This window comes from Pocillopora verrucosa, chromosome 3, assembly GCF_036669915.1.
Source record: "Pocillopora verrucosa isolate sample1 chromosome 3, ASM3666991v2, whole genome shotgun sequence".
NCBI classification, from domain to species: Eukaryota; Metazoa; Cnidaria; class Anthozoa; order Scleractinia; family Pocilloporidae; genus Pocillopora; species Pocillopora verrucosa.
In genome coordinates, this window is record NC_089314.1 from 3,088,399 (window position 1) to 3,101,006 (window position 12,608).

The following is a 12,608-nucleotide window of genomic DNA, read 5'->3' on the forward strand; positions in this document are numbered from 1 at the left end:
TTAAAGATTTTGAAGTGGGATATCGATTGTATTTAAAGGGTTTGAAGCACTGCGGAAAATTATTTTTGTTAAGACTGTCTTTACTTCAGGCATCCGTATGGCGTAGATTATAGGATTTATCAGTGAGTTGGCAGCCACAAATGTCGTTTTTACCATCATAACATGAAAAAATGACTCGTGGGAAAAGCTGTAGGAAAGCTTGGAATTAGAAGCCTCAAAACCCCAGAATACCATCATCGGTAGAAACGTTATCAACGACCCAAAAGTGACCAAAAATAATGTACTCGTCAGTTTTCTTTCCCTCAGGACGGCTGCACCATGGTGTTGAGGACGACGAACACAGCGGACTTTGAGATAGATAATTATATAACATACCACGACGACAAAAATAAGGGTACAATAATATGCGAAAGAAATCAGTTTAAAGAAGTCGTAGAAGCGAGTAGAGGGTAAAACTTCAATTATTACCGAGTTCGTGACGCTAGGCACCAACCAAATGATTGTTATCATCACTCCATAAACCCATTTCTTGATGAAACGATGCTTAAAAGGGCGGATTGTAGCGTGCACACGTTCTAATGAAATAACAGCGAGGTTAAGAAGGGAAACTTGATAGACGTCTTGCCCTAACACTAATTCTAGAATATATAACCAAGTGATATTAGGTCTATGGTACTCCCACAGAACACAGAAAAAGCCTCCGTAGCCTTCAATGATCAGAGACCCGTACAGCAACCCGACCAATAGATCGACTACGGCTTGGTGGATGATCAAGCATGTACTCCGTCGCTGTAGCTGGCGCTGCTTCACAAATGCAATGATGATGATGACATTAAGGATGACAATGGTCAGGCATTCAGCACCGAATACAGCTAACCAAGGAATGCATTTTGATGCAGAAAGCGGTGGATCGTGGATCGTGTCATCATAGGTACTATTGTTGGGACTGAGAGACATTGAGTTACGCTAGAACCAGCCTGAATAGGAGTGAAAAACGTTTATGATGTAAAAATGATCCTGTAAAGTTCTTTGTAACATGCAATTTGTGCGTTTACTTTTCGAGTGTCGGTTCACGAGTTTAAACATTGGAAAAGGGGGTTAGTTTCTAGAGAAACTGTGGTACTGCGTCGGTGGGAGAGTATAACAGGTACTTTAGTGTCAACAACTGAGTTGAAAAACTAACCGCCGTAAAGAGTTTTAAGACTGACGTTTCGAGTGTTAGCCCTTCGTCAGAGCGATTAGAGGAATTTTACGTTGAATGTGGATGAATGGTTAAAGGAATTGTGGGTTGAACGTGGGTTTAAGCCACATTCAACCCACAATTGGGTTGAATAGAATAGAAAACGTCAGCCTTTAAACTCTTTACGGTGGTCAATTTACGTTTTCAACTCAGTCGTTAACAGTAAATTATCTGTTAAACCTTGGTAGTTTGCTTAGTTAGCTTTAAGTTTTTTGTTTTTTTTTTCTTTGAGTTTTTTCTTTTTTCTAAGGTATCTGATGAAAGGAAACCGTGCTACTCTGGTTTAAAAGATTTAATGAATGTAACCGAGAAGTTACAATTCATAGACCCAACGTTTCGAACTCCTGTCGAGTACCTTCATCAGGGGTGATCTAAACGCTGCAACATGATGTCCTTTTGTACGCTCACTAATTAGCTGCCTTTTTCTGACGAAGAGTAAATTGGCGTCAGGAAGTAAGCCGCCATCATCAATATTTAAAGGAGTATGGGTGGAGTTAGTGTGCCAGGCTTCCAAACAAAGGCGCTGGTGGTAACGCCGATAAGTGGTGATAATTTTAGACTTATCCCACCCAATTGTATGGTTAGTTAGGCATGTGCGCTCCGACGAAGCCGAATTTTCTTTTTTGCGAGAGAAAACCGCTTTTTGATGCTCTTTCAAACGTGTACCAAACTGACGTTTGGTCTGTCCGATGTATTCGTTATCACAGTTATTACAAGGAGGAGAAAAAATAGCGTCGGTTCGTTGTTCGTTCGTAACAGTAGGTTTGGAAGCTTGGCTAACTCCGCCCACGCTCCTTTAATAGTAGTGATGGCGGCTTACTTCCCGACGCCCATGTACACCTCGTCAGAAAAAAAGATCTATCTTTTATGCATCTTCTTTCTGCCTGCACCGCTCTTCGGAAAAAAAAGTATAAAAGAAAGAGTAATGGCTGATGTTCTTAACGGAATACTGAAGTATTAATGAATTTCATTGAACTCAATGAAATTCAAATATTTCCTTTTTCTTCGACATGAATCTGCAAGGAACTCAGAGTTTTGAGAAAATGTTAGTAAAAAAGAACGGAGATCTGGCAAATCATCAGCAACATGAAAAAGTAAAAATATAATAATAAAAATATAATAAAATTCGAACATAGTATATAATGCTGACAACCATGGATTATATACTCCATAGAACAGAAAATATATTTTAGGGACATATAGGATTAAACTATAAATCACGCGAAAAAGTTTCCCTTTATCCGTTTATGAGTAAATTCAGATGCTTTCGCTATGAAGAAGCCCTGCCTATGGCGAGGAAAAAAGTATCCTAAGGCTGAATATATATTACCCACCAAAGAAAGAATTTATCAAGTTCTTGCAACTCTCTCGCTGCTATATCCGCTGATACAGAAGTTCTTAGCCATATCAGACTTATCCTAACTAAAACAAACACGTCACAAACTGATCAAATTTTGCAGTCTAAGAATACCAACAATCGAGCTATAACAAAATAGGCCATATCTTACGTACCCTTATAACATCACGCGGAGAATATCAGAGACGGAGGATCCTATTAGAGGTATCCATTAATACAAACAACAATCATGGGAGACTTAAGCGTTGCAACGTGTGAGTGGAATTATTAGCCCAAAAGCCGCAAATTTATCATCTAAGAAAATCATTTTTTTAGTATTTACTTTGAATAACAGAGTAAATTAGGATAAATGCCAAATTGTCTGCTAAATGAGAAATCCTAAAATTGAGACAACTTCATCTTCATTGGCATCGACGTGGGGAGACAGCGAAACTAACATACTATTTATCTTTTGATGCGCGCCAAAGTATGATGTATTAAGTAATTGAGCTCTTTGACGAATAAAAGGTTTTTCGGTCGTTGTATTTTCTTGCTTTTATTTCTCAGCTGTTTGCTATCTTATAATGAAGCACAATATTTATCTTTTCTTTTTGTGATAAAACGTACAAAAGGGGCATGCTCAGTCCGAACAGTGAATTACACATCGAAAACAAGATACCCTGACAGCCAGAGTACACCGAAAAAGACGAACGGGCATTGCTGCTAAGCGTCATTTCATTGTTAACCGTTTTCTGATAGAAAAAATGTGGAATTATACGGGTGGAATTCGAATTCCATTAGCTCAGCAAACAAAACTTAATCTAAGTAATTGCTTTCAGATTCCAATTGTTATTGCTATTCCTTCTTTTAAGCATTTATAACAGTCTTAACCTATTCTGGTCATAAAACAGTCGTCGGAATAATACTTAAAAACTTAAGATTGTCAGATGTCAAGCTTCATCTTTTCTTAATACTACAGAATAAAACGTGTAATCAAGAAGATTTCGGCAAAGTGCACTCCCTAAGAAAGTCACATAGCCTTCCGACAAGAGGTAATTTCCTGCCAAAGCTTTCTCCCTTTTCTGTTTATTGAGGCTTTTATTTGAATTAGATTTGCAGTGTTTAAATTCTGTATTTATTGTCGGTCTTAACATCCTCACCCCATTATGTGGCTCCGTATAATCTGAGGAGATCAGCGTATTTCGATCCTCAGTAAGAAAATCAATACATTTTTTCCTTCAGACAGGCAATTGCCGTTCAGATAACTCGTATTTCTAAACCACCACGACAGCAGGCATCAACGATTTGAGGATTCCATTTTCCCTGTTGAAGTACAGTACAGTACATCTGAAGTAAAAGGCTGCTTCTGCAGTGCTCTTCTCCTGCTTCGTTGACTCGGCAAAGAAGCCAGTAAGTACGAACAGTCGAATATCCACTTCGCAGTCTTAAGTTCAGGCTGAAGCTTCATTTTTCGCAATAATTTTAATCAAAAAAGGGAAATAAAATGTTAAAAATGGCTAAGCGACTCGCCGAATGTCAACAGCCTTTTCTTGTTGCTTATGTTACGTGTTGAGTCTGGCTTGTAACGATAAACCCCAAGTTACATATAACATTTCAGAATAAAGAAACACACAACTAGCGGTACCATACGGGTCGGGCGCAGTTTCATGAACACAAATGATGAGCAACAAGGGGATCAAAAGAGATAACTCATATATTCATATATTTAAAATACAGACTGAGCTGAATGTGCACCCACTTATTTATTTTTTCTATTGCGAGATGATCAATTTACTTCTGTGGGGTTCCAGTCAACCATAGTCCTTTACACGCAAGAACACAGCAATACGCTCTGTTGAGGAATAAAAACAAAACAAAACAAAAAAAATACCCGTGAAAATTATCACAGCGCAGAGATAAAAGCACAGAGTAGATCTTCTTCCGTTTTTAGCTCAACTTTATGAAAAAACCTGAATACTCCTTCAAGCAGACCCAATTTTAGATGGACACCTTATGTGACGCGCACTTGGGCCAAAGTCGCGATCTTTTTTCTTTATTTGAAAACATACCCGCATTTGGCGAACACCTTTATTACGCGGATGTCATCACCGCAATTGTGTCCTTTAGTGACTCAAAAAAATTTTTTTAGCAGAAACTTTGAGAGGTTTAACAACAGATGGTCTTTCCTAATTCACGAAAGCTGTATTGCGCTTAAATCGTATTCAGTTGAAAAAAATGGGAGCTTCAGATACCTCCTTCCAGAATTATCAAACTGCTTTCACGTCTACTCCTCCCATTTTAAGAAAGCAGTCATTTAACGATTATCGTCGCTTTAACGACTTTTCGTTTACCACCTGATATAAGATAAAATGTCATTTACCTTCATTTCTAAACGTTTTTATAAGCTGAATTTCAGTCATCTGGGATGGTAAACACGTCCCGTTGTTTAATAAAAAATGTTTGCACAAAACAAAAGGCAAGCAGTTTATGTATACCAATATAATGGTTCTACATTAAGTAATTAGATTCATCCTCTGAAGACTGTATAATTATCTTTCTCTTCTAAGTCTCCTTTTTAATTTCTTTAAGTTGTCAAGAAAAAAAGGATGGAAATATATTTCGACTTCTGCCGACCGAGTTTGGGCAAAAATTTAGAATATGTCAGAAAATCATCCTGTTCTTCTGAGCTGAAGGATATGCTTGATCATTTCAACTCTAACTTTGTTATATTCAGATCGTATCAAAAAAGTGTTAAGTGTGAAGTGAACATAAATATCTCTTACTGTTGCGCTAATTCCCTTCTCTCTCTGGAAAGGAAAGAATATGTAAAATACCTTAGTGTCCTTTTCAATTCAAAATGATCTCTGACTCGACACATTGAATTTTATTTCAGCTAAGATAAGCAAGTCTCCAGGCATTTTATCAAGATTGAGAAATTTTGTCTCACAACTACAGTGTATTGCTTAACTTATATCGATCTTTTATTCAAGCTTACTTGTCCAATGGGGTTGCAGTCTGCGGCCAAGTTGCCCGATCGAGTTTGGAAACGTGTTGATTCTGCAAAAACATGCTCTCCGCATAATATTTTTCAAACCCTTTAAATTTCACGCTGTATCTTTTGTCAACTTGTCAAACATTCTTCCTCGTCATCTGATCTATTTCAAGACAATCTGTTCTTTTATGCATGATTTGTCAACGATCTAGCACCATCCAACACTTCAGAATTATTTAGTTATTCTTCAGAAGAACACCGTTATTATACAAGGTCCTCAGCTGCTGGCAATCTCTGTCTTAAACATTCGAGAACAAAACATAAGAAACATTATTGTTTTTTTAGAGGGCACGGTAACGAATCTTGGAATCTGATTGGTTCTTTACCCGGTCAGTATTTTCCTATCTCCGCCCACGGGCCAAGGTAACGCTTTCGTGAGTCGCCGAGTACATCCCAACTTTCGTTGTCATTTTTCATAAATATACCTCGTTTTCCGGCTGGGCAGTATTTTTAAGCAAACACGTCGGTCACTACCTCAAGCCGATAAATAACTTATGAATCCTCTCTTTTCTCTATATCAAATCACTTTGGTTGACAGAAAAATATTGGTTTCAGAATGAATTTGTATAAACAATAGTGTCATCACGGTGGTTGACAAGCGGCCTAAAAACCGTCTGCAATTAATTTTAATCGTTCACAAAAAGTACCCAGAAAGTTGAAACGTGAGGTATTTGGTTACAGTTAAACTAAACGATGGAACTTTCATTCATTTAATATCTGAATTTTCTCGAGCAATTTGTTCATAGTGAAAGAGCGAGCGAAGTTTTAATTTAAGTTCTACAACAAATATACGCTCCCGGTGAGTCTTTCCAATTCCATTCAATTTGGACATTTGTACCGTAAATTGCACAACAGAAATTGAAGGAATTTTTTGAGAAAAGGCCGCATTAAATTCCCTTGTGTCTCGTTGGAGTGTGCCGTTCGAATTTAGTTTTTGTGAAGGAAAGACCAGAATTAAACACGCCATCACAGCAAACAAACAAGCAAACTCTCACAACTTCAAAATAAAAAAATTGAATTTACTCACAATTACTTTCCTCGCCGTTTACTTAATGAACAGAGGTAAATCTTCGTACATGAATGAATGGTCGATGAAAGTGAATAATACTTTCCGTTAGATCATTGACTGATTTTGAAGAAAACATTGTCGTGACAGTCCTTGCCAAACTAGTTCTGTTGGTTTTCAAATGTTCCTACGCTTTTTTTTTCGTGCGCGCTCTCTAATTGACAGGTGTCAAATTGTGACAGATACTAGTAAAAATAATGTTTCAAAGTTTGTTTGGAAGCCTTTTAAATCACCTTTATCTTTACGGAAATGAAAATGTTTCGCTATGGCATCTCTCTTAAATTTGCATCACCTCTATTTCAACTATCATTTACTCACTCAAAAATTGTTCAGTTTATGGAAGATCTTGCCGTATTTACGGCCATAAATCATTCGGGTTCTTTCGGAAAGAATTTCGTCAAGTTTAAAAACAATAAATATGTTATTTACCGGCTAAGGGTCGGTCCGTATGGTAAAAAACTGTGACCTCGGTCTTGAAAATGCTGCCCTCGGCCTACGGCCTCGGGCAGTATTTTCAAGACCTCGGTCACAGTTTTTCACCATACGGACCTCCCAGCCGGCAAATAACATATATTTCTTTCTCAACTGGGTGCAAGGATCTGGATTAGTATTCCCATCTGTCTTCTTTCGCTACCCAAATATGAATTTAAATGGAATACATAGACATCCGCTGAAACTTTTGACGCGAGAGGATACTTATGTTGACGTCCATACTTTAGCTGACAAATTTAGAAAATTATACCATTTTTAGATTCATTTTTTTTCTTTTTGTTTTTTCGCGTGTAATTTTATTCTGGTTGTAATACGTTATACCTAATTGGCTCCTCTGTAATTCATCGTACTGTATTTTAGAAACGTTCCTGTATGTGTATGCTCTCCTAGTTATTTCCTCTTTGCAGTTAAACTTAGCATTGAAGAACGTTTGTTTCCTCGATTAGCTTCGCCATTTTTCGGGTAGGGATTGCTAGGAATTTAATTGCCAAAGTAAATAAATAAATTTTATTGTCGTTGTTCATATTCCTGTCTGCCTGTTCTATTGATTCATTTAACTTAGCCATCACGTAGGAATACTTTATAAATTGAAGGATTTCGACGGGTGTTTTCAGTTGAGGTAGCTAAGCTTGGCCGAAGTCTTCTCTTCCTTTTACTAATCCAAGTGATATTTCAGGCTTTTAGAGTGCCGCCGTGGATGATAACTTTCTGTCCTTACCAGAAACAAAAAGACTTGGAAATCGTCCATTGCTCACCTGAGGTATGTTATTTAAGTATAACTAAACCACACGATTCCGAGGTATTATACCTCATGTAAATCGTGGTAAGATATCACCAACGACTGCTTCAAGAGAGCCTTATGTCTGATCGTCGCTTTCTGCATGTGGCAAATAACCCAACTTATTACACATAAAAATAACTAAAAGTTTTGGGGTCTAAATTAAAGATTTCTTGGGGTATATTGTCCAGTATCACTCATCAGTTAAGATCGATCAGACCTTTCGCCGCTTACTAGCATGACATACATCCATAGTCTTTCAAATAGAAAGATCATCATCAACAATAGTCCTTGTCCTGGAATATTGTTACTTTTTTCGCTTTCTGTAGACTGTTACGTTTTCATACATACTTAGATTATTTAGCTTGCAGTAAACCAATCTCAGTGGAAGTCAATGGCTACCAACTCTAGTGTAGCTTCCCACTATATCATGAGCCATGAGCACCAGAGGTCGCTTCCAACCTCTTCCTGTATCCCGTGGTTTGCTGTCCTCAGCATTGAATCTCTGGCCATAGTCATCCTCAACTTCATCACCATTACTGTATTTGTGAAGCAGCGCCAGCTACAGAGGAAAAGTACATACTTGATCATCCATTTGGCCATAGTTGATTTGTTGGTCGGAGCCGTATCAGGACCGATGCTGATACATTTACTCTTTTGTTCGTGTTACGGGAAGAGTTGTAATATAACGTTTTCAAGAATAAGTTTAGCAATACGTACTTGTTTCCCCTTCACATCTCTTGTTAATCTCGCTTTCATCTCGTTTGAACGAGTACACGCCACATATCGCCCTTTTAAGCACCGTTTAATCAAGAAATGGGTTTATGGACTAGTCATAGCTTTCATATATTTATCAGCAATATGCAAAAGTACAATAGAAGCAGTAACCAATTGGCTGTTTAACTTTATTTGGGTTATTAGTTCTTACTCCGGTCTTCTGGTTCTCATGTGCATATGTTACATTTCAATTTATATCAAAGTTCGTTGTAGTCGTCAACATCAACTTAATGGTGCAGCCGGTCTGAGGGAGAGAAAACTGACGAGAACATTGTTTCTTGTCACCATAGCATCATTATTAACTTTTCTACCAGGTGTTATTGTGAACATTATGATTTTCTTTCATATCATGTCCTTTTCAAACTGGTCCACTCCTCTTACAATTACTGGCACTATAATGACATTATTCTTTGCCAACTCGCTAATAAATCCTATTCTCTATGCAGTGCGGATGCCAGAATTTAGGGCAGGTATATCAAAGATGGTATTTTGCAGGACACCTCAAGACCATCGAAATCCGGTCGAATATCCACTTCGCGATCTTTAGTTCATGCCGACACTTAATTTTTTTGCAATAGTTTTGATCAGAAAATGTAAATACAATATTCAAAATGGTTTAGCGATTTAAAGAATCGGTACAGCTGTAATTTTCATTATCCATATTAAAATATTCGTTGTCGTTGCTCATGTTTTGTGTTTAGCCTGACTTGTAATGGTAAACCACAAGTTAAAATATATTTCAGAACAAAGAGACAAACAACGAGCGGGACCACAAGGATCGGGCGCTTATTATTAATGTAAATGATGAACAACAAGAGGGTGGAAAAAGCCGTATCCAGCCCTATAAACAAAAGACTGCAACATTTCGTCAACTGGAGACCCCAGTTAAAACGGAGACTATATGATGAGCGAAATTAACTCAAAGTGGCAATTTTTCTTGACACAATTAATCTAAAACACACCCGTATTTGGAAAACTCCATAATAACGCAGACTTAATCATCACAACTGAGGCTTCTGTTTAACCGAAACTCTAAGAGGTTTAACAACAGACTTTCTGTCGTTATTTACGAAAGGAATGAGGGGAGAAAAATATATATTTCATAAAATAGCCACGGCAATAATAAGTTTAAGGATGTAACAGCAAACCGTTAATCTTTGTTAACGACAACCCGCATCAAACAGAAATCCTGTATTTATGTCAATGTCCTCTAACTTGACGGGTTTTATCCAACAAGTTGAGAAGAAAGTACCGAAACTCTTTACATGAGTTGTGATATTCTTTTAAAATTCGCTTTTCCGATTATGGAAAGCAAGGAGCGATCATCTGTGGGATTAACTTGGCTATTTACATATCCAAAAAAATTAATGAAATTCAAAACATAGAAGGAAGCGCGAGGTAATTGGAAAGTAAGCATTGCAAAAGTTTATTTTATCTGCCTCTGTTTTCTGTTGATATTTCCATGGCTTGTGATTTCATTAAAGGTAGAATCACAAAATTTAAAGCGTAACTGTAGGATTGACCTTTAAACTAACTCATTCCCCCTGGGAAAAAGGACGATTTGAAGCTATTTTAAGATATTTTTTTGAAGGAAACTGGGCTACAATATGTTCTGTAGCTGTAAGGTAAGAAGTCGTTTGATGTATTGATATATTTCATTACTGTCCTCTTTCTGGCCATCTGCTGTTCTATTGATTCATTTAACTCAGCCATCACGCATTTCGTAGGAAAACTAAATTGAAGGATCTCGATATGTGATTTTACGAGAGTTTTCGCCGTTAAACGGTTGTTATATAACAACAGGATAAACAGAAAAGGTGGAAAAGAAGGTTGTACATAAGGTACCGCCCTTTTTAACTCGTGAATTGCGCGCATGCGCAAGAGTGAGTTATATATACGATGTGGGGAATGCCATTCGCTCGCTCGCTCGATTGGTCGATTCCTGTAAACTTTTTTTAGATTTTAGGCTTTTGAGTGCATTTGATAGTTTTTGGCGAGCAATAAACAGACGAAATGGCGACCTTTGTTGCTAAGAATAGTGGTGGGGTGGAAAAGAAGCCAATGATAATCTTAAAAGAGTTTTTTTTTTCGTTTTAGTTTCAACAAGCGGCGCCAGCGACTGGCAGGCATGCAAGGATTCACACTGAAATAACAGAACAACCTTCGTTTTTCATAAAATTGTAATTTACAATCCTTGAACTTGAAAACAATCCGAAGATTCATTGAAAATATCACTTACTGCGAAGCTCTCGGAGTTTACAGATGTTCAAAAGCTTTTTCTGTTATGGCGTGAGATTGAGGACAAAATTGATCATTACGTTTCGTCGCGTGTGTTTTTCCTGTTTGAAGCAACAAAAGATGCCGGCGACTGACGAAATAACAAGTTAACACGAAAATCATATAACACCTAAACAAACAATTTTAGCTACCGATTTTCAGTGAATTTTTAAAGAACAATTTTCTTTCAAGTTTCAAGACAATTTGAAGAGTCAACATACATACAACGTACTAAAATGCGAAAGTTACACACCACAAAATTGATAAATAGGCCTGAAATGAAATTCTATCTTTTTATTGATTATACGTTGCCTAGCACGTGACTTAAATCTTCCCAGGCGAAGATCCAAAATGACGGGGCTGTCCTGGTGTACCGGTACACGGGGGAATTCCTATTGTTTTCATATTCATTCATGGAGTTGTGACGCAGTTCGTTAATGTTTCGTTCCTTTGTGTACCAGTACACGAGGACACAACCAAAAATGACGGTGGCAGGCTTGGCTTAGTTATATCACTCGAAACTCGTTCCCGTTTGTCTCATTTGATAAAGAGGGAATCGTTAATGTTTTCATTAAGACAGTATTGCCTTGATTTACTAATATTTACAACGAAAGACATTAAATTTCACTTTTCACCCACATTTACTTCCAACCTTTTCTTTTCAATTCACGAGTTTGCTCACAGAGCACTTTGTTCATAAATCATCGTCGAGCGTCGTGCTCCTCAAACAGAAGATTTTAATTAAAAATTCAGTGCAGAGGATCAAAAGTCGACGCTGTTTACAAGTACAATCACCATGGAAGAACTGAACACAAATAAACGAGACATAGTTAACTCAATAAAGCTAACAGTCACAGAAACTTAACAGCTGCTTAACGCCGTGTTCATGATGGAAAATTAAAGAAACGGGTGAATTCGGCGGTGCATGTGGAAACCTAAAATAAGGCTGAAAATTTGGTACTCTTTCTTCTTTTTAGACAATACATTTATCTATTATACTTCCCTGTCGTTAGACGCAATTTTTCGTTATCAATTTCATAGCGAGTCACCGAACACGAGATATTAAGTTAGAATTGGTAGTTTTCTTTCTTCTTAAAACATGTTCTTCTTTCAACATAAACCGACATTGAAATGTTTTGTTGATGAAAAATATAATAATTTAAATGGCGAGGTGTTGTGTTTCAAAGAAATTGGTCCAGCTGAATTTATTTTAAAATCTATGAATGGCTAATAACATAACGTTCACCTGTTTTGACAAAGACTAAAAACTCATCAACTTAAAATGAATTTCTGTTTCATCATTCAGTAATTCTGGATAACATCTCCCTTATGGTTGCCCATTGGAGCATCCGCCCTATCTTCGAATTGTGTGTTCTGTTTCTTTTATTTGGTTTTTTCTTCTTTTGTTAAGATCTTGAGAAAAATTCCATAATTACTAGTAGGAAAAGGCGAGTCATTTACGTGACCTAAAACCAGTCATTTAACGATTATCGCAGCTTTGACGATTTTTCGTTTACCACCTGATATAAGATAAAATGTCATTTACCTTCATTTCTAGACATTTTCATAAACTGAATTTCAGTCATCTGG

The 12,608-nt window shown here is 37.2% G+C and overlaps 2 protein-coding genes across 2 annotated transcripts; one reads left to right on the top strand and one right to left on the bottom strand.

Moving 5' to 3' along the window:
- Positions 1–957, bottom strand: LOC136279448 (histamine H2 receptor-like). The gene has a single exon (XM_066163234.1). The coding sequence runs from the start codon at positions 955–957 to the stop codon at positions 1–3; it is 957 nt and encodes a 318-aa protein (XP_066019331.1).
- Positions 958–8,358: 7,401 nt separating this feature from the next.
- LOC131799437 (histamine H2 receptor-like) lies at positions 8,359–9,320 on the top strand. Its single transcript, XM_059117155.2, has one exon. It carries the CDS (start codon positions 8,359–8,361, stop codon positions 9,286–9,288), a length of 930 nt encoding a protein of 309 aa, XP_058973138.2. The 3' UTR covers positions 9,289–9,320.
- The last annotated feature ends 3,288 nt before the right edge of the window (positions 9,321–12,608 follow it).

What these genes read in the sequence shown, in the direction of transcription:
- LOC136279448 (XM_066163234.1), bottom strand. Translation starts at nt 957, where the DNA reads ATGTCTCTCAGTCCCAACAATAGTACCTATGATGACACGATCCACGAT.
- LOC131799437 (XM_059117155.2), top strand. Translation starts at nt 8,359, where the DNA reads ATGGCTACCAACTCTAGTGTAGCTTCCCACTATATCATGAGCCATGAG.